The sequence below is a fragment of the Anolis sagrei genome, chromosome 8 (genome assembly GCF_037176765.1).
Source record: "Anolis sagrei isolate rAnoSag1 chromosome 8, rAnoSag1.mat, whole genome shotgun sequence".
Taxonomy (NCBI): domain Eukaryota; kingdom Metazoa; phylum Chordata; class Lepidosauria; order Squamata; family Dactyloidae; genus Anolis; species Anolis sagrei.
In genome coordinates, this window is record NC_090028.1 from 180,001 (window position 1) to 207,523 (window position 27,523).

Consider the following 27,523-nt stretch of genomic DNA (forward strand, 5'->3'; position numbering starts at 1 on the left):
TAATAATAATAATAATAATAATAATATAGCGAGCCATGCTGCAGGATGTCCCTCCCATAAAGGCAACATTTTGGCAGTCTAATGAAGTTTTTAATGATAGCACCAAGTAGGAAATAATGACATTCATGACCCAGGGACAGAAATCGTGTTACGTAGTGTAATAGTCATGGTAGTAGTAGTAATAGTGGGAATAATAATAGTAGTAACAATCTATATAAATAAAAATGCACTGTTTGTGGGATTAACATAACTCAAAAACCACTGGGTGAATTGACACCAAATTTGGACACAAGACACCAACTAAACCGATGTATTTTCTTCACTCACAAAGACACCATCAAAGCCCTCCTGACAGATGGCCATCCAGTTGGAGGGCACCCCAAAGGCCATCCAGTTCAACCTCATTTTACAGTAAATAAAGACACCATCAAAGCCCTCCCGACAGATGGTCAACCAGTTCGAAGGGAGTCCCAGAGGCCATCCAATCTAACCCCCTTTGACTGTAAAGATGTCTGTCTGTCTGTCTGTCTGCCCATCCTTCCATCCATCCATCACTCCACCTACCTACCTACCTACCTACTTTCCTACCTGTGTTCTATCCACCTACCTTCCGCTCCACCTATCAATGTCCCTTCCATCTGTCCCTTCCGTCTATGGCTTCAACTGGAATTCCTCTGTTTTCTGAGGGCCACAGTAACGCGTGGCAGGGTACAGCTAGTAGTAGTAGTAATAATAATAATAATATCACGAGACATGCTGGAGGATGTCCCTCCCGCAAATGCAAAGTTTTGGCAGTTTAAGTTTTTAATGATAGCGCCAATTAGGAAATAATGACATTTATAACCCAGGGACAGAAATCATGTTACATAGTGTAACACTCAGTGGTGCAGAGGATTGAATCACTGAGCTGCTGAACTTGCTGACGGAAAGGTTAGTGGTTTGAATCCGTGGAGCGGGGTGAGCTCCTGCTGTTAGCCCCAGCTTCTGCCAATCTAGCAGTTCCAAAACATGCAAATACAAGTAGATCAATAGGTACTGCTCCAGTGGGAAGGTAATGGTGCTTAATGCAGTCATGCTGGCCACATGACCTTGGAGGTGTCTACAGACAACGCCAGCTCTTCGGTCTAGAAATGGAGATGAGCACCACACCCCAGAGTCAGACATGACTGGACTTAATGTCGAGGGAACCTTTACCTTTTATAGTGTAACTGGAGGCAAAAGAGGTTGTGATGAGCAGCGGAGGAGGAGGAGGAGGAGGAGACGGGGGGGTTCTTTCCCTCCATCTCTTTGTCTTCTCCTGACTCATCTGTCCAGAGGCCAGAGGCGGCCCTAGGTAATTTTCAACAGTAAGCAAACAGTAATTTGGTGCCCCCCCCCCCAAAAAAAACCAATCACTGATCTATATTTTCTGTTCATCGTGGGAGTTCTGTGTGCCATATTTGGTTCAATTCCATCATTGGTGGAGTTCAGAATGCTCTTTGATTGTAGGTGAACTATACATCCCAGTGGGGCCCCCGGTGGTGCAGTGGGTTAAAGCGCTGAACTGATGAGATTGTTGACTGAAAGGTCGCAGGTTCAATTCCGGGGAGCGGCATGAGCTTCTGCTGTCAGCCCTAGCTTCTGCCAACCTAGCAGTTCAAAAACATGCAAATGTGAGTAGATCAATAGGTACCGCTCTGGCGGGAAGGTAACGGCGCTCCATGTGGTCATGCTGGCCACATGACCTTGGAGGTGTCTACGGACAACGCTGGCTCTTCGGCTTAGAAATGGAGATGAGCACCACACCCCAGAGTCAGACATGACTGGACTTAATGTCAGGGGACTACCTTTACCTAGACATCCCAGTAACTACAACTCGCCTATGTCAAGGTCTGTTTCCCCCCAAGAGCGCCTCAAGAGCGCCCCTGGGCAAAATCAACTCTACCGCAAAGGCTTACTTTGCGTAATGGTTGAGCCGCCCCTGCCGGAGACAAGGGAGGGGAGGGCTCCCTGCAATGACCAGACAGAGTGGATCCAAAGAGGAGGAAACAGTTGCGGATTGAGCCTAGCCATTACAACAGGTGCGTAAGGGAAAACAAGCAGAGTCCGATCTCGAACCCCAAGGTGCCTTCCCTGCAATTTGATGGAAACTCATGCGAGACATCAGTCAAGCAGTTAGTTTGGGGAGAGACTAGAACTCATTGTTGACAACAAGAGACTGTGGTAGGCCCGGTCAAGGCGGCACCACCTGTCCAGCAGGAGAGGGAGCCAGAGAGCCTTCATGTGGAAACAGGCCTGCAGGATGAGGTGCAAGCCAATGGTTCTCCGCCTTCCTAATGCCGCGACCCCTTAATACAGTTCCTCATGCTGTGGTGACCCCCAGCCATTAAATTATTTTCATTGCTACTTCATAATTGTAATTTTGCTACTGTTATGAATCGTTATGTAAATATCTGGTATGCAGGATGTATTCTTATTGTCATTTGGGAGTTGTAGTTGCTGGGATTTATAGTTCACCTATACTCAAAGAGCATTCTGAACTCTACCAACGATGAATTTAGACCAAACCTGGCACACAGAACTCCCATGACCAACAGAAAATACTGGAAGGGTTTGGTGGGCATTGACCTTGAGTTTGGAAGCTGTAGTTTGCCTACACCCAGAGAGCACTGTGGACTCAAACAATGATGGATCTGGATCAAACTTGGTCCGGATACTCAATATGCCCCAATGTGAACTCTGGTGAAGTTCAAGGAACATATACCCTGACGTTTGGGAGTTGTAGTTGCTGGGATTTATAGTTCACCTACAACCAAAGAGCATTCAGAAGCCCACCAATGATAGAATTAGGCCAAACTTCCCACACAGAACTCCCATGACCAACAGAAAATACTGTCTGTGATGGTCTTTGGTGACCCCTCTGATACCCCCTCGCGACCCCTCCAGGGGTCCCGACCCCCAGGTTGAGAACCACTGATGTAAGCGGAGGAGCCCCTGCACTCTGGAGGGCCCTGCGTTGAGGCGAGTGGGCATCCGTGGAGCCATGGGTCCAAGTGACAGGGAAGGGGATACGTAAGAGGAATATTATTATTATTATTATTATTATTATTATTGTTATTTTTACCCCACCACCATTACAGGAAAAAAGTGACACAATAGCAAAATAATATTCCAATAAACACAATCACAATACCAAAGCGTGGGCCACATGTGCAGGATAAAACGATTAAAAGACTCTAATGAGATAACAATAGGAGCAGATTATTTGCAGGGAGCTCATAAAGACACACAAGAGTTATGAAGCTAAACTTCCCATTTGGAGGGGCATGTATTCCAGAGGGAAGAGAGTTGAGGGGAGCAATGATGTCATGTTGTGCCCCTACTTGCCAAAGGCGCAACGGAAGAGCCGGGTTTTAAGGTCCTTTTCGAACATCTCTAGCGAAGGGGCTTTCCTGATCTCTCCAGGTAGTGAGTTCCAGAGTCGGGGAGCCACAGAGGAGAAGGCTCTCTCCCTTGTGCCCACAAGACGAGCTTGTGAGATTGGTAGAGGTGAAAAGAGGGCCTCCCCCAAAGGGGATTGGGAGGGGGCCTTCCTGAAGCCAAGCAGACATTATTATTATTACTATGTTTATGCATATCCGGCTTTTCTCTGCCCAAGGAGACTCAGAGGAGCTTTCTGCTGCTCCTGCCGCGGAGGCTCCTGGGCCTCGAGCCGGTCCCCCCCTCCCTCCCTCCCTCCCTCCCTGGCTGGCTGGCTCTGAGGCACCGCTGCCTGGTTCAGACCTGATCCGCCTGGCTGTGGGTGCCCCGCGGGGGCTGCCTCCGCCTCCAGAGTGTTTGGAATCCCTTTTTATGGCGGCGTTTATGCCCGGGAGGAACAGCAGTCAAACAAATGTCACCCCAGCTGGCTGGCTGGCTGGCGCTGTTTACAACTTCCTCTTCCACGAAGAAGAAGAAGCGAGAGAGCGAGCGTGGGCTGTCCACCTCCTCCGCCCTTGTGTGTTATTTGCCTCTTACCTGGCTTGACCCCGAGGGGGCTGGGATAGGGGAGGGAGGGGCTCAGCCAGAGTCCCCGGGCACCCTGGCCCATTGGGTGTCCCCCTGCCATTATTTGGGGAGGGGGGAGCATGGGAAGTCTTGGGCATGCGCCACACCTGTCCTGGAATGGCTCCTGGGTCTTGCAGGTACAGCTACATGATTGACAACGTCATCCTCCTGATCACGGGGACCCTCCACCAGCGCTCCATCGCGGAGCTGGTGCCCAAGTGCCACCCGCTGGGCAGCTTTGAGCAGATGGAGGCCGTCAACATCGCCCAGACGCCCGCCGAGCTCTACAACGCCATCCTGGTGGACACCCCTCTCGGTGAGCGAACGAGGGGTGTCTCGGTGAAAGAGGGGTGTCTGCGCCCTCCCCCACCCCCAGTGAGGCTGACCCCACCCCCACCCCTTTGTGCCCAGTTTGAGGCGGACCGAAAGGCCTTCATCATCACCATCACCTCCTTTGGGGCGGGGGAGAGGGAGGGTCTCCCCAGAAGCATAGACCACAGAGTGGGAAGAACCCCCTTCTGCAGGGCCACCCCTTGACCCCTCCCTCCCTTCCAGCCGCCTTCTTCCAAGACTGCATCTCCGAGCAAGACCTGGACGAGATGAACATTGAGATCATCCGGAACACGCTGTACAAGGTGGGCGCCCATAGAGGAGGGAGGGTCTTGCGATGGGAGGGCGGAGGGACCCTGGAGTCAAATTCACGGCCTGTTGCTTCTGCCCGTCAGTCCGGGTCCTGCTCGGTTCTGCTTTGCGGAGGCAGAACGAGGGAGGACCCAACTCTGGTCTGAGACCCATTAGTGCCTGGGGGTTGGATGGGTGGGGTGGGGTCAAATTGAGCCAACCATCCAAGGTCAATAGGTCATGGGACTGCATTTCTCATCAGCCATGATTGGAGATGGTACCTGGAGCCCAGGTTGGGATGGCGGAGGCTCCTTGTGGGGGGCCCCGGAGTCACATTCACGGTCTGTTGCTTCTGCCCGTTAGTCCAGGTCCGGCTCGGTTCTGCTTTGTGGAGGGAGAATGTAGGAGGACCCAACTCTGCTCTGAGGCCCATTAGTGCCTGGGGGGTTGGGTGGGGGTGTGGGGGGGTCAAATTGAGCCAACCATTTAAGGTCAATAGGTCGTGGGACTGCATCTCCCATCAGCCATGATTAGAGACGGTACCTGGAGGCCAAAGCCGGGAGTGTCCCTGATGACCCTGCCTCTCTCCCCGCCTTAGGCCTACCTGGAGTCCTTCTACAAGTTCTGCAAGGCCCTGGGGGGCACCACGGCGGACGCCATGTGCCCCATCCTGGAGGTAGGGGCGGGGCTGCGAGGGGGGGGGATGGAGGGAGACCCCTGCCCTTCTCTTCTCTGCACCCTCCCCCACCCCCAGTGAGGCTGACCCCCCCCCCCCCCTGTTTGTGCCCAGTTTGAGGCGGACCGGAGGGCCTTCATCATCACCATCAACTCGTTTGGGACGGAGCTGTCCAAGGAGGACCGGGCCAAGCTCTTTCCGCACTGCGGGAAGCTCTACCCGGAGGGACTGGCCCAGCTGGCCCGGGCAGACGACTACGAGCAGGTCAAGGCCGTGGCTGACTACTACCCGGTGAGTGAGGGCGCTCCCCCCCTCCTCCTCCTTCCTCTTGGGTTTGAGGGAGGAGGAGCAGAAGGGCCCTTGGCGTGACCCCCCTCCCTGACCTCCCCCTCCCCCTCCTCCAACAGGAATACAAGCTGCTCTTTGAGGGGGCCGGGAGCAACCCTGGAGACAAGACCCTGGAGGACCGCTTCTTTGAGCACGAGGTGAGAGAGCGAGCGAGCGAGCGGCCCTTTCAAGTGGCCCTCCCCCTGCGGAGGAGGGGCTTTTGGGGGGTGGGCTTGAGGGCCACGGAAGGAAGGCCTCTCCTCTGCCCGAGCAGGGAGGCCATACGGACCAAGAATGTGCAATAATCCCTGACCCAACTCTGTATGAAATGCCCTTAGAAGCACTTTACTTTCCCTGTGGGTGCAACTAACCCCACCTTTTCCCCCGGATCCCCTCTCCTGAGACCTTGCATTGCCCTCTCGCCCAGTGTTTTTACATTTTAATCTTGGCAATTGGCCGTTTCCACTGGGATCAAGTCTCTGTGTTTTTGTGTTCTGATTTTATATTGTTACTCTGTTTATTTATTTTGTGTTTTGTTTGTTTGTTAAAAAATTCAATACAACTGTTTGGCTTGCTCCTGACACAATAAATAAATAAATAAATATATTGTTGTTGTTATTATTATTATTATTATTATTATTTAATAGGGAAAGGGCTTCTCCCTCTCTCTCTCTCTCTCTCACTTCAGGTGAAGCTAAACAACCTGGCCTTCCTTTATTATTACATATAATCAACTACCAAGCTTGCAAACTTTTGTGTTTTGTTTGTTTGCTAAAAAATGCAATACAGCTGTTTGGCTTGCTCCTGACACGATAAATAAATAAATAAATAAATATGTTGTTGTTGTTGTTATATAGGGAAAGGGCTTCTCTCTCTCTGTCTGTCTCACTTCAGTTGAAGCTAAATAAGTTGGGCTTCCTTTATTATTATTATATAATCAACTACCAAGCTTGCAAACTTTGTGTTTTGTTTGTTTGTTTAAAAATGCAATACAACGGTTTGGCTTGCTCCTGACACGATAAATAAATAAATATATTATTATTATTATTATTATTATTATTATTATTATTATTATTTAATGGGGAAAGGGCTTCTCTCTCTCTCTCTCTCTCTCGCTCACTTCAGGTGAAGCTAAACAAGCTGTCCTTCCTTTATTATATTATTATTATTATTATTATCATCATTATTATTATTAAATAGGGAAAGAGCTTCTCCCTCTCTCTCCCTCTCTCTCTCTCTCACTTCAGGTGAAGCTAATCAAGCTGGGCTTCCTTTACCATTATATATAATCAACTACCAAACTTGCAAACTTTGTGTTTTGTTTGTTTGTTTGTTAAAAAATGCAATACAACTGTTTGGCTTGCTCCTTACACGATAAATAAATAAACACATTATGATGATGATTTAATAGGGAAAGGGCTTCTCTCTCTCTCTCTCACTGCAGGTGAAGCTAAACAAGCTGGCCTTCCTGAACCAGTTCCACTTTGGCGTCTTCTACGCCTTCGTGAAGCTGAAGGAGCAGGAGTGCCGCAACATCGTCTGGATCGCCGAGTGCATCGCCCAGCGCCACCGGGCCAAGATCGACAACTACATCCCCATCTTCTGAGCCCCGGATCTCCTTGCCTGCACTCCCCCATGACCCCCCCCCTTATTGCTCTCCCTTCAGACTCGTAACGTGTTCACTGTGCGTGTGCTCCGTGTAGGTCGGACTCAGTTGTTCAGTATTCCTCAGAGTCGGGGTGATGGACGAAGGAGGCCCCGCGGGGGGGTTGACGGCAAGGGTCGCAATACGGCTCAGGCGCCACCCTTGAAATAATGCTGCCTGAGGACTTGTGGGGGGGGGGATTGTCTTGTGGCATGCAGATGATTGCGGGAGGGAGGACCAAACTTAAACTGGTTTGACACTGGTTTGCTTCTTCTGCATCTGGAATAAGGGGAGGGGGTGCATTGGGGGGTCCTTCTGTGCTGTAGAGCTGGGTCGAACCCCCCACCCCACCCCACCCCACCCCCAATATTGTCCCTACTTGCTTCTTATGGCCTCCCTCCTTGGTTTGCCTCTTCTGCATCTGGAATAAGGGGAGGGGGGTGCATTGGGGGGTCCTTCTGTGCTGCAGAGCTGGGTCGAACCCCCCACCCCCAATATTGTCCCTCCTTACTTCTTGTGCAGAGGAGAGACCTTCCTTCCGTGGCTCTCAAGCCCCACAGCATCCCCACCTGCCCCCTCTTCCTCCTCCAATGGGAGTGGGGGGCACTGCCGGTCCTGAGGAGACCCCCCCCCCAAGTGTTTCCTTTGCTGTTCATCTTCCTCTCAAGCTGTGATAATAAACAATTGACCATAAGCCCGGCCTGTCTCGTCTATGAGAGGACCCCCCCCTTTGAAACCTGCAGGGACCCCTTGACCATCGACCGTAAGCCCGGCCTGTCTCGTCTCTGTGAGAGGACCCCCCCCCCTTTGAAACCTGCAGGGACCCCTTGACCATCGACCGTAAGCCCGGCCTATCTCATCTCTGTGAGAGGACCCCCCCCTTTGAAACCTGCAGGGACCCCTTGACCATCGACCGTAAGCCCAACCTGTCTCGTCTCTGTGAAAGCACCCCCCCCCCGAAACCTGCAGGGACCCCTTGACCATCGACCGTAAGCCCGGCCTATCTCATCTCTGTGAGAGGACCCCCCCCCTTTGAAACCTGCAGGGACCCCTTGACCATCGACCGTAAGCCCGGCCTATCTCGTCTCTGTGAGAGGACCCCCCCCTTTGAAACCTGCAGGGACCCCTTGACCATCGACCGTAAGCCCGGCCTATCTCGTCTCTGTGAGAGGACCCCCCCCTTTGAAACCTGCAGGGACCCCTTGACCATCGACCGTAAGCCGGGCCTGTCTCGTCTCTGTGAGAGGACCCCCCCCCTTTGAAACCTGCAGGGACCCCTTGACCATTGACCGTAAGCCGGGCCTGTCTCGTCTCTGTGAGAGGACCCCCCCCTTTGAAACCTGCAGGGACCCCTTGACCATTGACCGTAAGCCGGGCCTGTCTCGTCTCTGTGAGAGGACCCCCCCCTTTGAAACCTGCAGGGACCCCTTGACCATTGACCGTAAGCCGGGCCTGTCTCGTCTCTGTGAGAGGACCCCCCCCCCTTTGAAACCTGCAGGGACCCCTTGACCATTGACCGTAAGCCCAGCCTGTCTCGTCTCTGTGAGAGGACCCCCCCCCTTTGAAACCTGCAGGGACCCCTTGACCATTGACCGTAAGCCCAGCCTGTCTCGTCTCTGTGAGAGGACCCCCCCCCCCTTTGAAACCTGCAGGGACCTCTTGACCGGGAGTGTTGTGATGGAGGGGATGCCTTGCAGAAGACCCCTCCTCCCATTCATCCCCATGGGGCAGCTGAGCCCTACATAGCTGTCCTCACCAAGAGGGTGCATTGCAAGAAGCACGGCCCTCCGGGTGTTTTGGACTCCAACTCCCAGAATTCCGAACCGCCGGTCAGCCTCAGGCCACTTCCTTTTCCCCCTCAGCCGCTTAAGCGGCTGAGGGGGAAAAGGAAAGGGCCTGAGGCTGACCGGCGGTTCGGAATTCGGTTCGGTGATTCAGAATTTGGTTCGGTGATTCGGAAATCGATTCAGCGATTCGGAATTCGGTTCGGAATTCGATTCGGAGTTGTTTGGAGTCCAAAACACCTGTAGGGCCCGTACCTGCGTTCAAGATTTGGAAGAGACCCAGACGGAAACGGCACCGCCGGAGCGTGTCTCCCCAACAGCCGGCAACCGTTCGTTTCGTACAAAATTTATTTCCAGCTCTTTGGGGAGAGGTTGGCAGGCTCTGGCTCCGCAGGCCTTTCTCGGTCCCTCAGGAATTAGTAGCAGCAGCAGCAGCCCGGCTGCCTTGGCTCGGCTCCGGCGAGGCGTGTGCGTGTGCGGGGGCCTTGCGTGTGCTTGCGTGAGGGGGAGAAGAGCAGAAGTGGCAGAGACGCTTCCCTGGATCATTGGCCTTCGAAGAGGTCAGTCTCTGGCCAGCGGGCAGGCAGCAGCGATAGCAACGAGAGAGGTATGTCACGTGCACGGAGGGGTCACGGCTTAGGGGGGTCCGTGGACCGCAGCCCCCGTGGCAAGGCGGGGTTGATGAAGAAGGTCTTGAGGAAGAGGTCGCGGGCGGCGGGCGGCAGGTAGTGGTGGATGAAGTACATGAGGCCCAGGCCCCGCCCGGGGTAGTACTTGCCCAGCGGCCGCGCCGAGAGCAGCCCGTCCGCGATGCTGTCCACCACGGCGCTCAGGTCCTCCACGGCCACCCGCATGAAGGCCAGGAACTGCCGGTTGATCTCCTCCAGGTACTCCGCCCCGTAGGCCTCCAGCAGCTCCGGACCCAGGCTGGACAGCAGCTCCTGCTTCCGCTTGGTCCAGTACTCGGGGCTGCAGGAGCTGCCTGGAGAAGAAGGACGAGGATAAGAGCGGGTCAGCCTTGCCCCCAGTGCGATGCAGCCCCCTACCTAGAACCGTTACGGGCCCACTTCGGCCTTCCGTCCAGGTGCTTTGGACTCCCACAATTCCTAACAGGCTAAACACCTGGAAGGAGGGCCAAAGTTGGCCCATGCCTGAATTTCTATCAAGCTCTTAGGAATTGTGGAAGTTGGGAGTCCAAAACACCTGGACGGAGGGCCAAAGTGGGCCCGTGACTGCCCTAGAATTGTAAGACTTCTGCCATAAAGCAAAAGCACTATCCAAGCCCTCCTGACAGATGGCCACCCAGCCTCAGGCACTATTGGGTTCGTGGAAGAAAGGGACGCCAGTGGCCACCCAGCCCACCCACCCCCTTCTGCCTTTGTGCAGGAAGAGCGCAATCAAAGCACCCTCAACAGGTGGCCAGCTCTGTTTCGAAGCCTGCAAAGAAGGAGCGTCCACCACACTTCCTTTGCTCCACTTCCTGCCCAGGAGTCAAGGTGTGTGTGTGTGTGTGGGGGGGAGGAATGGGGGCTGCAAGGGGTCCTTTAAATACAAATACACACATATACATATACACATGCACACACTCATACACACATGCTCATCACCACGGGGTGGGTGGCTCAGGGCCCCTTCCAACTGAGATGGAGATGGTTGACATGTGAAGCCGTGTGCTGCAGTGCACATGCATGCAGGTGGCAGGGGGCCAAAGGGCAGGGGAGGAGAAGGGATTGCAGCCATGGGTGCCCCACCCCACCCCAAACTCAGAGACCCCATGTGAGGGCCAGGCGAAAGCAGCCCCTCCCCATCTCCTGCCTCTTTGTGTGTTGACCCCTGATGGCCCCATGACCCTCACTGGGTCCACTGAAAGGAGGGATGCTCCGCTGCGCCCCTGAAGAGCACAGGCGCAGGTGGTCTGTCCGGCCTCGGCTTACCTGTCTTGAAGTATCCGGGGAAGATGAGGCTGACGCGGACCCCCCAGGGGGCCAGTTCGCAGCGGAACGTGTCCATGAGGAGGCTGAGGGCCGCCTTGGAAGCCCCGTAGCTGCCCAGGCACGGGTAGGGCATGCTCCCTGCAAGGAGGAGAGGAGAGGAAAGGGAGGCTGCCTGGACCATGGACCATTCCTGACGCAGGACGTGCTGCCATGCAAGAGTGGGGTCCTCTTTGGGGGACAGGAACCCCCCGATCCCACCCCTGATCCCCCCCGCTTGGTACCTGCTGGGCTGCTGACGGTGACGATCCTCCCCCGCGAGGCGCGCAGCAGCGGCAGGAGTCCCTTGGTCAAGGCCAGGGTGCCAAAGAAGTTGACCTCCATGCAGTAGCGGAACTGCTCTAGCGGGGTCAGCTCTGCGTCCGCAATGGTGTCGTTGAAGCCGGCGTTGTTGACCAGGCCCCACAGCCCTGCCGGGGGGGGGGGGGGGAGAGGGGTCACTCGGGGGCAGCAAGGGACACCCTCCTGCCGTGCAGGACAAAGCACAGGCAAAGCACCCCCGACATGGGGCCATCCAGCCTTTGTAGTAATAGTAGTAGTAGTAGTAGTAATAATAATATCATCACACAGTCCTAGACCAGGAGTCCTCATAGAATCATAGGCAAGCAAGCGAGAAGCCAAGTGTGCCATAGGTCATTGCAATGCATTCATGTCAGCAAAGGGTAGAATCATAGAATCCAAGAGTTGGAAGAGACCTCCTGGGCCACCATCCAGTCCAACCCCATTCTGCCAAGAAGCAGGAATATTGCATTCAAAGCACCCCTGATAGATGGCCATCCAGCCTCTGTTTAAAAGCCTCCAAAGAAGGAGCTTCCACTACACTCCCTCCGGGGCAGAGAGTTCCACTGCTGAACGGCTCTCACAGTCAGGAAGTTCTTCCTCGTGTTCAGATGGAATCTCCTCTCTTGTAGTTTGAAGGCATTGTTCCATTACGTCCCAGTCTCCAAGGAAGCAGAAAACAAGCTTGCTCCCTCTTCTTCCCTGTGGCTTCCTCTCACATATTTATACATCGCTATCATCTCTCAGCCTTCTCTTCTTCAGGCTAAACATGCCCAGCTCATTAAGTAGTTCTGCCTTTTCCCTATCACCCCCTGTCAGCATTGCCCCATCTCCTCGAAGAGGCCCTATCGCCTCCTTGTTTTTCCTTTTTCCAATGACATAAGAAAAGAAGCTCTTTTTATTGTTTTTAATGTCCCTGGCAAGCCTGAGCTCATTTTGTTCTTTAGCCTTGCGGACCTTTTCCCTACAGGAGTTAGCTATTTGTTTGAATTCTTCTTTGGTGATTTCTCCCTTTTCCCACTTCTTGTGCATGTCTCTTTTGTGTTTTAGCACAGTTAGAAGTTCTTTGGACATCCATTCTGGCTTCTTTGCACTTGTCCTATTTTTTCTCTTTGTTGGCACAGTTTGCAATTGCGCCTTGAGTATTTCACTCTTTATAAACAGAGGGCCAGGTCACAATTCCTTAAACCGTTGTAGGGCTGGATTATAATTTGAAAAAAACATGAACGAATTCCTATGCATACTGCATATATCTTATTTGGAGTGCAAAAAGCACTTAAAAACAATACAATAATTAAAACAAAGAACAATTTTAACAAATATAAGCTTATTAATATTTAAGTGGGAAGTATGGGTCTGTTTTTGGCTGACGATATAGGATTGTTTTTGTTTTTGTTGTTGTTGTTGTTGTTGTTGTTGTGTGCTTTCAAGTCATTTCAGACTTGAGTTGACCCTGAGCGAGGGCCAGGTATATGACCTTGGAGGGCCGCATCCGGCCCGCGGGCCGTAGTTTGAGGACCCCCTGGTCCTAGACACTTGGGAAGTGTTCGACTTGTGATTTTGTAATACGAAATCCAGCATATGTATCTCGTTTGCTGTGACATACTGTGTTTTTGTGTCAGAATAATAATAATAATAATAATAATAATAATAATAATAATAATAGCAGAAATCCCAGACCCATCTGCTTTATTCTGCCATGCAGGAAAAGCACAATCAAAGCAACCCTGACAGAGGGCCATCCAGCCTTTGTAATAGTAGTAGTAGTAGTAGTAGTAGTAGTAATAATAATAATAATAATAATATCACACAGTCCTAGACACTTGGGAAGTGTTTGACTTGTGATCTTGTGATACGAAATCCAGCATATATATATCTCGTTTGCTGTGACATACTGTGTTTTTGTGTCAGAATAATAACAATAATAACAACAAGAACAGAAACCCCAGACCCATCCGCTTATTCTGCTATGCAGGGAAAGCACAATCAAAGCACCCCAACATGTGGCCATCTAGCCTTTGTAATAGTAGTAGTAATAGTAGTAGTAGTAGTAATAACACTTGGGAAGTGTTTGACTTGTGATTTTGTCATTCAAAATCCAGCATATAGATTCCATTTGCTGTGACATACTGTGTTTTTGCGTCAGAATAATAATAATAATAATAATAATAATAATAATAATATCATCATCACACAGTCCTAGACACTTGGGAAGTGTTCAGCTTGTGATTTTGTGATACGAAATCTAGCATATATATCTCGTTTGCTGTGACAAACTGTGTTTTGTGTCAGAATAATAATAATAATAATAATAATAATAATAATAATAAATAGCAGAAACCGCAGACCCATCCGCTTTATTCTGCCATGCAGGAAGAGCACAATCAAAGCCACCCTGACAGAGGGCCATCCAGCCTTTGTAGTAGTAGTAGTAGTAGTGGTAGTAGTAATAATAATATCATCATCACACAGTTCTAGACACTTGGGAAGTGTTTGACTTGTGACTTTGTGATACGAAATCCAGCATATATATCTCGTTTGCTGTGACATACTGTGCTTTTGTGTCAATAATAATAATAATAATAGAAGACTCCTCCAATCCCACCCGCTTTATTCTGCCATGCAGGAAAAGCACAATCAAAGCGACCCTGGCAGAGGGCCATCCAGCCGCTGCTTAATAGTAATGATAATACAATCATTCAGCCCAGCTCCCTTTATTCTGCCATGCGGGAAAAGTACAATTGAAGCACCCCCGACAGATGCCGTTCAGCCTCTACTTAATACTAATTAGAATGATCCCAACCCCCCTCGAGGCCCACCGGTGCCGGCCGTCTGTGCCCGGACGAAGCCCACTGCCCGCTGGATGTCGTCCTGGCGGGTGAGGTCCATCTGCAGGAGGGTCAGTCGCGGGGAGCAGGAGCGGCGCAGCTCCTCGGCACCCGGGCTCTCCAGGTCCAGCACCGTGGCGAAGACACGCAGGCCCAGCGCGTCCAAGTGCCGGGCGGCCGCCTTGCCGAAGCCGGAGTCGCAGCCTGGAGAGAGGGGGGCACAAAACGAGGAGGGGGGGGAGTTGAGACCCTTGCCCTCCTCGCCCACCTGCACCCCTTCTCCTTTGACCAGGGACCACTCCCCAACATTAGTACCGAAAGGGTTAGGAATGAGGTTTTGGTCAACTTTAGATATACGGTTGGGTTATTTGGGGTGCTGATTCAGTCCATTGCATTGGACGGTCAACGACGGGAAAGGAGTGGCAGGTGGGGCAAAAGGAACAGAAATAAAACAAATATAGAGGAAGGAGGCTTGTGGATCAGATTTTGGTCCTCGTGGTGGTCCGCGGCCCACAGGTTAAGAACCACTGGGCGAAAGGGAAGTCAAGCACGGGCTTATCTGGCAGGAAGGGCGGCTCCTCAAACAGCCGCTGCCGACCTGCCCAGGTGTGGGCTTCAGGAAGTCCTTCCTAATGTTCCAGTGGAATCAAGTGTGTGTGTGTGTGCAGAGGTGGCCCTAGGTAATTTTCAACGGTAAGCAAACAGTATTTTGGCACCCCCCCCCCCCCCGATATATATTCACTGATCTATATTTTCTGTTCGTCGTGTGAGTTCTGTGTGCCACATTTGGTTCAGTTCCATCACTGGTGGAGTTCAGAATGCTCATTGATTGTAGGTGAACTATACATCCCAGTAACTACAACTCGCATAAGTCAAGGTCTCTTTTCCCCCAAGAGCGCCTCAAGAGCAACCCTGGGCAACATCAAGTATTCCGCAAATGCTTACTTTGCGTAATGGTTGAGCTGCCCCTGTGTTTGTGTGTGTGTGTGTGGTTACAGGATCCTTCTCCCACCCCATCTGCCCAGTTGTGGGTCCTTGATGGCCTTGGTGGTCCTTTGGGGTGGGGGCGACCTGGCTGAGGTCTAAACTTGGAGACCCTTGCCATTTTCCCCCAAGAGCGCCTCAAGAGCACCCCTGGGCAACATCAAGTATACTGCGAATGCTTACTTTGCGTATGGGTTGAGCCGCCCCTCTGTGTGTGTGTGTGTGTGTGTGTGTGTGTGTGTGTGTGTGTGTAGGGGGGTTGTTACAGGGTCCTTCTCCCACCCCATCTGCCCAGTTGGGGTTCCTTGATGACCTTGGTGGTCTTTTGGGGTGGGGGCGACCTGCCTGAGGTCTCAACCTGGAGACCCTTGCCCACCTTGGAGGTCGAGCGAGTGCTTACTTTGCGTATGGGTTGAACTGCCCCTGTGTGTGTGTGGGGGGGGGGGGGGTGTTACATGATCCTTCTCCCACCCCATCTGCCCAGTTGTGGGTCCTTGGTGGTCTTTTGGGATGGGGGCGACCTGGCTGAGGTCTCAACCTGGAGACCCTTGCCCACCTTGGAGGGCGAGCGAATGCTTACTTTGCGTGTGGGTTGAGCCGCCCGTGTGTGTGTGTTTGTGTGTGTGGGGGTGGGGGTGGGTGGGGGGGTGTTACAGGATCCTTCTCCCACCCCATCTGCCTAGTTGTGGGTCCTTGATGGCCTTGGTGGTCTTTTGGGGTGGGGGCGACCTGGCTGAGGTCTCAACCTGGAGACCCTTGCCATTTTCCCCCAAGAGTGTCTCAAGAGCGCCCCTGGGCAACATCAAGTATACCGCGAGTGCTTACTTTGCGTATGGGTGGAACCGCCCCTGTGTTTGTGTGTGTGTGTGTGTGGGAGGGGGGGTGTTACAGGGTCCTTCTCCCACTCCATCTGCCCAGTTGTGGGTCTTTGATGACCTTGGTGGTCTTTTGGGGTGAGGTCTCAACCTGGAGACCCTTGCCCACTTTGGAGGGCGAGACCCATCCCCAGAGAGCCACCGTTGACTCAAGGTTGGGAAGAGAGAAAAGCTGCATCGCAAAGCAGAGGATCAACGCAACATAACAATAAGGACAAGACTATAATAAGGAAGCGGGCCCTCCCTCGTCCTTTTCCCCGCCCGTCCCCTCCCTCCTTCCCCTCCCTCCCTCCCCCCCTCCCTCCCCTGGGTACAGGCTGTTCTGGGCAGCTGATGGCCCAACTGATAGCTCTTTTTCCCAGAGATTGCAAACAAACCCCTGCGGGTTTATGGCCACATTAACCATTAACTGTTGGGACCGAGCACAGCCAGAGACTGGGGAGGGAGGGAGAGGGGGGGGGGTTGTGATGCATGCAAGGAGCCCCCCCCCCCCATCTCTCTCAAAGGAGGACAAGGCATCCCCATCAGGCAGGGCAGGAGGCCTGTGGTCAGTCGGTCAGTTGGTCACATTAGGGGCCAGGTCCAGAGCCAAGCGTCAGTGTCCATCCACTGGCCAACTGGGCCAAAGGGACACCTGTTTCCCTGTCAGAGTCCTAGAGTTGGAAGAGACCTGGTGGGCCGCCCAGTCCAACCCCATTCTGCATGGGGTCTCTGCAGCCCACCTCCCCACAGAGCGCCTTCCTTCCACATGGGGGGACAATGGGGGGCAGGGAGAAAGAAGCCCATTGGCCAAATGGCCGGAGGGAAGCTGCTCTGGCCGGCTTCCAGAAGGCAAGCCCATCACTACCATTATCGTATTATTACTACTACTATGAAATACGTTTTAATATGTGTGTTTGTGCTGTTCTTCCAATGTTGTTTATTATTATTATTATTATTATTATTATTATTATTATTATGGCTTTGATCATCATCATCATTATTTATTATTACAATTATTATCGCCACTATCATCCTTGTTATTATCACTATCACTATCACTATTCTTGTAAGCCGCTCAGAGCCCCAGGGGAGTGGCGGCATATAAGTTTAAATAATAAATAAATAAATAAACAAATTATTATTATAATTATCACCATCACTACCATTATCGTATCATTACTACTACTACGAAATACGTTTCAATATGTGAGTTTGTGGTGTTTTTCCAAAGTTTATTATTATTGCTTTGATCATCATCATCATCATTATTTATTATCACAATTGTTATCGTCACTATCATCCTTGTTATTATCACTATTATTATCACCATTGCTACCATTATCGTATTATTACTACTACTACTATGAAATACGTTTTAATATGTGAGTTTATGGTGTTTTTCCAATGTTTATTATTATTGCTTTGATCATCATCATCATCATCAATTACTATCGTCACTATCATCCTTGTTATTATCACTATTATTATTATCACCATCACTACCATTATCGTATCATTACTACTACTACGAAATACGTTTTAATATATGAGTTTGTGGTGTTTTTCCAATGTTTATTATTATTATTATTATTATTATTATTGCTTTGATCATCATCATCATTATTTATTATTACAATTATTATCGTCACTATCATCCTTGTTATTATCACTATTATTATTATCACCATCACTACCATTATCGTATCATTACTACTACTACGAAATACGTTTTAATATATGAGTTTGTGGTGTTTTTCCAATGTTTATTATTATTATTATTATTATTATTGCTTTGATCATCATCATCATTATTTATTATTACAATTATTATCGTCACTATCATCCTTGTTATTATCACTATTATTATTATCACCATCACTACCATTATCGTATCATTACTACTACTACGAAATACGTTTTAATATATGAGTTTGTGGTGTTTTTCCAATGTTTATTATTATCATTATTATTGCTTTGATCATCATTATTATTACAATTATTATTGTCACTATCATCCTTGTTATTATCACTATTATTATTATCACCATCACTACCATTATCGTATTATTACTACTACTATGAAATATGTTTTAATTTGTGTGCTTGTGGTGTTTTTCCAGCTTTGATCATCATCATCATCATTTATTATCACAATTGTTATCGTCACTATCATCCTTGTTATTATCACTATTATTATCACCATCACTACCATTACTACTACTATGAAATATGTTTTAATATGTGAGTTTGTGGTGTTTTTCCAATGTTTATTATTATTATTATTATTATTGCTTTGATCATCATCATCATCATCATTTATTATCACCATTATTATTGTCACTATCATCCTTGTTATTATCACTATTATTATTATCACCATCGCTACCATTATCGTATTATTACTACTACTACTATGAAATACGTTTTAATATGTGAGTTTGTGGTGTTTTTCCAATGTTTATTATTATTATTGCTTTGATCATCATCATCACCATCACCAGTATGACTATGATGATGTTTTGATGGCCAAGGCAGAGGCCCAGGGACCTTGCCGGGAGCGTGGGGGACCCTGACCCTCGCCATGAACTTCCCGGCAGAGAAGAGAACATTGCTGCGGGAACGCATGTTCCGGCCCCGGAAAGACCCCATCGCTCTCCCTTTCTGTCAAGACCTGGCCCTGAAATCCGTTCAGGGACGCAGAGACATCCATCCATCCACCTCCGGGCGCAGCTGCCCTGGATGGATGGATGGATGGATGGATGGCCGGCCGGACGCCGGGCCTCAGGTGGCCAAAGGGAGGGAAGCCAGGCCATCCATCAGCCACTGATTGTGCTTGTGTGAAGGTAGGGGGATGGGTTGGACAGGGAACGTTCTGGGCTTGTTCTCTTTTGATGCCAACGTTTCCTGGAAGGCAGAAAAGCAGAACAAGGATCGATGGGGCAGCCTTTGCCCCTCAGGACAGGCTCAGGCCGGGCAGGACGAGGCCAAGCAGGACCCTCCCAGGATGGCATGGGCACACCTCGGCCCTCCGCAGGGGCGGTGCAACCCTTACGCAAAGTAAGCAGTCGCGGCACAGTTGCTTTTGCCCAGGGGTGCTATTGAGGCGCTCTTGGGGGGAAATAGACCTTGACATATGGAAGTTGTAGTTACTGGGATGTATAGTTCACCTACAATCAAAGAGTATTCCAAATCCCACAGGGGCGGCTCAAGCCATACGCGAAATAAGCCTTTGCGGTAGAGTTGATATTGCCCAGGGGCGCTCTTGAGGCGCTCTTGTCTCCAGGTTGAGACCTCAGCCAGGTCGCCCCCCACCCCAAAAGACCACCAAGGCCATCAAGGACCCACAACTGGGCATTTGGGGTGGGAGAAGGATCCTGTAACCACCCCCCCCCACACACACACACACAAACACAGGGGTGGCTCAACCCATACGCAAAGTAAGCATTCGCTCGCCCTCCAAGGTGGGCAAGGGTCTCCAGGTTGAGACCTCAGCCAGGTCGCCCCCACCCCAAAAGACCACCAAGGCCATCAAGGACCCACAACTGGGCAGATGGGGTGGGAGAAGGATCCTGTAACCACCCCCCCCCCACACACACACACAAACACAGGGGTGGCTCAACCCATACGCAAAGTAAGCATTTGCACGCCCTCCAAGGTGGGCAAGGGTCTCCAGGTTGAGACCTCAGCCAGGTCGCCCCCACCCCAAAAGACCACCAAGGCCATCAAGGACCCACAACTGGGCAGATGGGGTGGGAGAAGGATCCTGTAACCACCCCCCCCCCCCCACACACACACACAAACACAGGGGTGGCTCAACCCATACGCAAAGTAAGCATTCGCTCGCCCTCCAAGGTGGGCAAGGGTCTCCAGGTTGAGACCTCAGCCAGGTCGCCCCCACCCCAAAAGACCACCAAGGCCATCAAGGACCCACAACTGGGCATTTGGGGTGGGAGAAGGATCCTGTAACCACCCCCCCCCCCACACACACACACACACAAACACAGGGGTGGCTCAACCCATACGCAAAGTAAGCATTCGCTCGCCCTCCAAGGTGGGCAAGGGTCTCCAGGTTGAGACCTCAGCCAGGTCGCCCCCACCCCAAAAGACCACCAAGGCCATCAAGGACCCACAACTGGGCAGATGGGGTGGGAGAAGGATCCTGTAACCACCCCCCCCACACACACACACACACAAACACAGGGGTGGCTCAACCCATACGCAAAGTAAGCATTCGCTCGCCCTCCAAGGTGGGCAAGGGTCTCCAGGTTGAGACCTCAGCCAGGTCGCCCCCACCCCAAAAGACCACCAAGGCCATCAAGGACCCACAACTGGGCAGATGGGGTGGGAGAAGGATCCTGTAACCACCCCCCCACACACACACACACAAACACAGGGGTGGCTCAACCCATACGCAAAGTAAGCATTCGCTCGCCCTCCAAGGTGGGCAAGGGTCTCCAGGTTGAGACCTCAGCCAGGTCGCCCCCACCCCAAAAGACCACCAAGGCCATCAAGGACCCACAACTGGGCAGATGGGGTGGGAGAAGGATCCTGTAACCACCCCCCCCCCCCCCCCACACACACACACACACACAAACACAGGGATGGCTCAACCCATACGCAAAGTAAGCATTCGCTCGCCCTCCAAGGTGGGCAAGGGTCTCCAGGTTGAGACCTCAGCCAGGTCGCCCCCACCCCAAAAGACCACCAAGGCCATCAAGGACCCACAACTGGGCAGATGGGGTGGGAGAAGGATCCTGTAACCACCCCCCCCCACACACACACACACACACACAAACACAGGGATGGCTCAACCCATACGCAAAGTAAGCATTCGCTCGCCCTCCAAGGTGGGCAAGGGTCTCCAGGTTGAGACCTCAGCCAGGTCGCCCCCACCCCAAAAGACCACCAAGGCCATCAAGGACCCACAACTGGGCAGATGGGGTGGGAGAAGGATCCTGTAACCACCCCCCCCCCCACACACACACACACAAACACAGGGGTGGCTCAACCCATACGCAAAGTAAGCATTCGCTCGCCCTCCAAGGTGGGCAAGGGTCTCCAGGTTGAGACCTCAGCCAGGTCGCCCCCACCCCAAAAGACCACCAAGGCCATCAAGGACCCACAACTGGGCAGATGGGGTGGGAGAAGGATCCTGTAACCACCCCCCCCCCACACACACACACACAAACACAGGGGTGGCTCAACCCATACGCAAAGTAAGCATTCGCTCGCCCTCCAAGGTGGGCAAGGGTCTCCAGGTTGAGACCTCAGCCAGGTCGCCCCCACCCCAAAAGACCACCAAGGCCATCAAGGACCCACAACTGGGCAGATGGGGTGGGAGAAGGATCCTGTAACCACCCCCCCCCCACACACACACACACAAACACAGGGATGGCTCAACCCATACGCAAAGTAAGCATTCGCTCGCCCTCCAAGGTGGGCAAGGGTCTCCAGGTTGAGACCTCAGCCAGGTCGCCCCCACCCCAAAAGACCACCAAGGCCATCAAGGACCCACAACTGGGCAGATGGGGTGGGAGAAGGATCCTGTAACCACCCCCCCCCCCCCCACACACACACACACAAACACAGGGATGGCTCAACCCATACGCAAAGTAAGCATTCGCTCGCCCTCCAAGGTGGGCAAGGGTCTCCAGGTTGAGACCTCAGCCATGTCATCCCCACCCCAAAAGACCATTAAGGACCCATAACTGGGCAGATGGGGTGGGAGAAGGACTCTGTAACACCCCCTCCCCCCCCCCCCCCCACATACACACACAAACACAGGGGCGGTTCAACCCATACGCAAAGTAAGCATTCGCAGTATACTTGATGTTAGGGGCGCTCTTGAGGCACTCTTGGGGGGAAATAGACCTTGACATATGGGAGTTTAGGTTACTGGGATGTATAGTTCACCTACAATCAAAGAGCATTCCGAACTCCATCAACGATTGAATTGAACCCAATATGGCACACAGAACTCCCACGACAAACAGTGATTGGTTGGGGTGTGTGTGTGACAAAATACTGTTTGCTTACCCTTGAAAATTACCTAGGGTCGGCTCTGGCCCTCCGGTAGGCTGTTAGGAATTCTGGGAGCTGGAGTCCAAAACACCTGGACGACCCAAGTTGGCCCGTACCTGCCCTAAAGTCTCCTCCAAGTCTATGAATCTAATGAATATGTTATTAAACTCAAAGGGACCCTAAAGGTCATCCAGTCCGACCCCCGTTTTGCCAGGCAGGAAAATGGGATTCCTATTGTATTATTATAGAATTATCTATTATTATTATTATTATTATTATTATTATTATTATTATTGGACTCAGAGTTGGAAGGGACCCTAAAGGTCATCCAGTCTGACCCCCTTTTTGCCTGGCAGGAAGATGGGATTCCTGTTGTATTATTATTATTATTATTATTATTATTATTGGACTCATAGAGTTGGAAGGGACCCTAAAGGTCATCCAGTCTGACCCCCATTTTGCCTGGCAGGAAGGTGGAATTCCTATTGTAGTATTATGTAATATTATCAGTATTATGTATACTCCTGACGGCAGGAGCATTTTTATATATAGATAGATGATCTATTGTTGTTGTTGTTGGACTCATAGAATTGGAAGGGACCCTAAAGGTCATCCAGCCTGACCCCCTTTTTGCCAGGCAGGAAGGAGGAATTGCTATTGTAGTATTATGAATATTATGTATACTCACGATGGCAGGAGCATTTCTATATAGATAGATGATCTATTGTTGTTGTTGTTGTTGGACTCATACAGTTGGAAGGGACCCTAAAGGTCATCCAGTCCAGCCCCCTTTTTGCCAGGTAGAAAGGTGGAATTTCTATTGTAGTATTATGCATCATTATCATATATTATTATAGAATGATCTATTATGATTATGGGTCTCGTTGAGTTGGAATGGTTCCTGAAGGTCATCCAATCAAACCCCCTTGGGATTGGAATTCCTATTGGTTTTAAACAGTGTATTTTCATATTGAGATAAATGTTTTTAATGTTTGTGTACGCATATAATGAATTCTTGTCCCGGAATTGAATGTTTGCCTTCTATACGCTGTGCTGCTCCGCCCTGAGTCCTCTCCAGAATGAGAAGGGCGGAATATCAATGTTTTAAATAAATAAATAAATTGTATTATTATCCCTCATTATCTACTACTATTAATATTACACTCAACGAAAGGTCATCCAGTTGGACCCCCTCCTACCGGGATGACCCCATGCAATCCCTCCCCACAGATGGCCATATCCAGCCTCTGCTCAGAAGCCTACAGAGAAGGAAGGAGACTCCCAAGCAGTCTATATTCCACTAGAGCTGGAAGGGACCCCAAAGGGCATCCAGTTTGACCCTTTTTTTTTTTTTGGCCATTATTATCCAGCATTACCATAAATTATTACAGAACTATCTCATTATTATTGGAAGGGACTCAAAGGGCATCCAGTCTGACCCTTTTGTTTTGGCCAGGCAGGAAGATGGAATGCCTATTGCATTATTATCCATCATTACCATAAATTATTATAGAATTATCTCTTTTTTTGGAAGGGACCCTAAAGGTCATCCAGTCGGAGCCCCTTTTTGCCAGGCAGGAAGATAGCATTATTGTTATATTATCCATCAGTATCTATTATTATTATTATTATTATTATTATTATTATTATTATTATTATTTGATGCAATTCCTATTGTATTATTATAGAATTACCTATTATCTATTATTATGATTAGATGCATAGAGTTGGAAGGGACCCCAAAAGGCATCCAGTCTGACCCTTTTTTTGACCATTATTATCCAGCATTACCATAAATTATTACAGAACTATTTCTTATTATTGGAAGGGATCCCAAAGGGCATCCAGTCTGACCCTTTTGTTTTGGCCAGGCAGGAAGATGGGATTCCTATTGTATTATTATGAGTATTATGTATACTCATGACGGCAGGAGCATTTTTCTATAGATAGATGATCTATCGTTGTTGTTGTTGTTGTTGTTGTTGTTGGACTCATATAGTTGGAAGGGACCCTAAAGGTCATCCAGCCTGACCCCCTTTTTGACAGGCAGGAAGATGGTATTACTATTATAATATTATCCATTATTATTATTATTATTATTATTATTATTATTATTATTATTTGACAGAGTTGGAAGGGATCCTACAGGTCATCCAGTCAGACCCCCTTCTGCTAGGATGACCCATGCAATCCCTCCCTACAGATGGCCATATCCAGCCTCTGCTTAGAAGCCCCCAGAGAAGGAAGGAGACTCCTAGAGTTGGAAGGAACCCTAAAGGTCATCCATTCTGACCCCTTGTTTGGCCAGGCAGGAAGATGGACATCCTACTGTAGAATTAGTTAACATTATCATATATTATTATAAAATTAACTATTATTATTATTATTATTATTATTATTATTAGACTCATAGAGTTGGAAGGGACCCTAAAGGTCATCCAGCCTGACTCCTTTTTTTGCCAGGTGGTAAGATTATTATTATTATTATTATTATTATTATTATTATTAGATTCATAGAGTTGGAAGGGATCCTAAAGGTCATCCAGCCTGACCCCTTTTTGTCAGGTAGGAAGATGGCATTACTATTATAATATTATCCATCATTATAGATATTATTACTATTATTTGTATTTGACTCACAGAGTTGGAAGGGACCCTAAAGGTCATCCAGCCTGATCCCCTTTATTGCCAGGCAGGAAGATGGCATTACTATTGTATTATTATAGAATAATCTATTATTATGATTAGATGCAAAGAGTTGGAAGAGACTCTGAAGGTCATCCAGTCTGACCCCTTTTGCCAGGTAAGAAGGTAGCATTACTGTTATAGTATTATCTATCACTACCTATTATTATTATTTGAAAGGCAACCAGATGAGTCCACAGCAAACAAGGTCACTCTGCTGGCTGTGGTCTTGGATCGCACGTTGGACCCTTCCCAAGTGTCAAGGATGATGTGATGTATCAGTGAATAATACGTGCAGATCCAAGTAGGGAGGCCTTCTGCAGCTGGCAGGTGGTAATTTTATCAGCGCTGATTGTGCTTAAGTGCAGGCCAAGGTCTTGAGGCACTGCGCCCAGTGTGCCAATCACCACTGGGACCACCTTGACTGGCTTGTGCCAGAGTCTTTGCAGTTCTATCTTTAAATTCTCATGTCGTGACAGCTTCTGCAGTTGTTTCTCTTCAATCCTGCTATCTATTATTATTATTATTCAACTCACAGAGTTGGAAGGGGCCCTAAAGGTCATCCAGCCCGATCCCAGTTTTGCCAGGCAGGAAGATGGCATTACTATTGTATTATTATAGAATTATCTGTTGTTATTATTAGGCGCATAGAGTTGGAGGAGACCCTAAAGATCATCCAGCCTGACCCCTTTTTTTGCCAGTTGGGAGGAAGGCATTACTATTATAATATTATCCATCATTATCTATTATTCTTACTATTACTATTATTTGTATTTGACTCACAGAGCTGGGAGGGACCCTAAAGGTCATCCAGCCAGACCCCTTTTTACCAGGTGGGAAGAAGGCATTACAATTATAATATTACCCATCATTATCTATTATTATTATTATTATTATTATTAGACTCACAGAGTTGGAAGGGGCCCTAAAGATCATCCAGCCCGATCCCAGTTTTGCCAGGCAGGAAGATGGCATTACTATTGTATTATTGTAGAATTATCTATTATTATTATTAGATGCATAGAGTTGGAGGGAACCCTAAAGGTCATCCAGCCTGACCCTTTTTTGCCAGGCGGGAAGATGGGATTCCTATCATTATTCAGGATTCTTAGATGTATAGAGTTGGGGGGGGGGACAAACCTAAAGGTCATCCAGCCTGACCCCTTTATTGCCAGGTGGGAAGAAGGCATTACTATTATAATATTATCCATCATTATCTATTACTATTATTATTATTATTATTTGACTCACAGAGTTGGAGGGGACCCTAAAGGTCATCCAGCCCGACCCCTTTTTTTTCCAGGAAGGAAGATGGGATTTCTATCATTATTCAAGGTTATTAGGCATATAAAGTTGGAGGGGGGACCCTAAAGGTCATCCAGCCTGACCCCTTTTTTTGCCAGTTGGGAAGAAGGCATTACTATTATAATATTATCCATCATTATCTATTATTATTATTGTTGTTGTTATTATTATTATTATTATTATTATTAGACTCACAGAATTGGAAGGGACTGTAAAGGTCATCCAGCCGGACCCCCTTTTTTTTCCAGGTGGGAAGATGAAAATCCTATTATTATTTATGATTATTAGGCGCATAGAGTTGGAGGGGACCCGAAAGGTCATCCAGCCGGACCCTCTGCTGGCCAGGCAGGAAGCTGGCATTCTCTTAGGCCAGGCCTCCCTCCCTCCCTCCCTCCCTGGGGGGTGTTTTGGTCCCCAACTCTGTCCAGGTGCCCCCCCCCCCTCCCTGGAGGCCCTACTCCTACTCACCGGTGAGGAGGACGGCCCTCCCCTTGGCGGGCAGCCCCGGGCGGGAGGAAGAGAAGCAGCCAAGCAGGAGGAGGAGCAGGAAGGGCAGACCCAGCAGCAGGGCGGGCAGCAGCACCAGCGGCGCCCCCCACGACCACCCCCACCCCCCGCCCCACGCCGCGGGGGCAGCTGCAGCTGCAGACGCCCACCAGGAGGCGCCCTCCATGCCGGGACCCCGCTCTCAGGGCAAAGAGAGGAAGGGTCTCCCCGAGGGCAACCAGCCAGGCGCGCCTCCCTCCCTGCCTCCCTCCCTCTCTCTCTCTCTCTCTCTCGGCCGCCCAGCTCCTTATCAAGGGAAGGCAGGGCGGGGGCGGGGCCCGGGTGCCCCCCCGCAGAGGGACCCGCCACGCCCCGCCCCGCCCCGGGCATCACCTGCGGCCAGCCCCACGACTCACCTTGGCCCTTCCTTTTTCTTTCTTTTCCCTTCCTTCTCCTTCCTTCTTTTCCTCCTTTCTACCATTCTCCTTCTCTCTTTCCTTTTTCCTTCCTTCCTTCTTTCATCCACTTTCCCCTTCCTTTCTTTTACTTCCTTGATCCTTCCATCCTTGCTTCTTTCTCTTCTTCTTTTTTACTTCTTTCCATCTTTCCTTCCTTCCGTCCCTTCTTCCTTTTGCTTTCCTTTCTTTTACTTTTCTTTCTTCTTTCCTCCCCCCCTCTCTTCTCCTTTCTTTATTTCCCTTCCTCCTTTCCTTCCTTCCTTCCTTCCCTCTTTCCCTCCCTCCTTTTTTATTCCTTCCATCTTTCCTTCCTTACCGCCCTTCTCCTTCCTTTTTTCTTCTTTCCTTCCTCCTTTCCTTCTCCTTCTTTCCTTCCTTTTGCCTTCCTTTTCCTTCCTTCCTTTCTTTTTTACTTCCGTCTTCCGTACCTCCCTTCTCCTTCCTTTTGCTTTCCTTCCTTCTACTTTCCTTTCTTCTTTCCTTCCTCCCCCTTCTCCTTCTTTTTCTTTATTTCCCTCCCTCCCTTCTTTCCTTCTCCTTCTTTCCCTCC

The 27,523-nt window shown here is 49.9% G+C and overlaps 2 protein-coding genes across 2 annotated transcripts in view; one reads left to right on the forward strand and one right to left on the reverse strand.

Moving 5' to 3' along the window:
• The window catches only part of ATP6V0D1 (ATPase H+ transporting V0 subunit d1), a 22,392-nt gene extending 14,403 nt beyond the window's left edge, over nucleotides 1-7,989 (forward strand). The window contains exons 3-8 of the mRNA XM_060788034.2: nucleotides 4,164-4,342; nucleotides 4,582-4,661; nucleotides 5,246-5,323; nucleotides 5,438-5,614; nucleotides 5,731-5,808; nucleotides 7,095-7,989. Of these exons, the coding sequence (XP_060644017.1) occupies nucleotides 4,164-4,342; nucleotides 4,582-4,661; nucleotides 5,246-5,323; nucleotides 5,438-5,614; nucleotides 5,731-5,808; nucleotides 7,095-7,256 (754 nt within the window). The 3' untranslated portion in view covers nucleotides 7,257-7,989. The remainder of the gene's footprint in view (nucleotides 1-4,163; nucleotides 4,343-4,581; nucleotides 4,662-5,245; nucleotides 5,324-5,437; nucleotides 5,615-5,730; nucleotides 5,809-7,094) is intronic.
• Nucleotides 7,990-9,386: 1,397 nt separating this feature from the next.
• Nucleotides 9,387-26,702, reverse strand: HSD11B2 (hydroxysteroid 11-beta dehydrogenase 2). The gene is made up of 5 exons (XM_060788220.2): nucleotides 26,498-26,702; nucleotides 14,169-14,381; nucleotides 11,295-11,480; nucleotides 11,014-11,151; nucleotides 9,387-10,061 (listed from the first exon to the last, which is right to left on the reverse strand). The coding sequence occupies exons 1-5, from the start codon at nucleotides 26,700-26,702 to the stop codon at nucleotides 9,709-9,711; spliced, it is 1,095 nt and encodes a 364-aa protein (XP_060644203.2). The 3' UTR covers nucleotides 9,387-9,708.
• Between the last annotated feature and the right edge of the window lie 821 nt (nucleotides 26,703-27,523).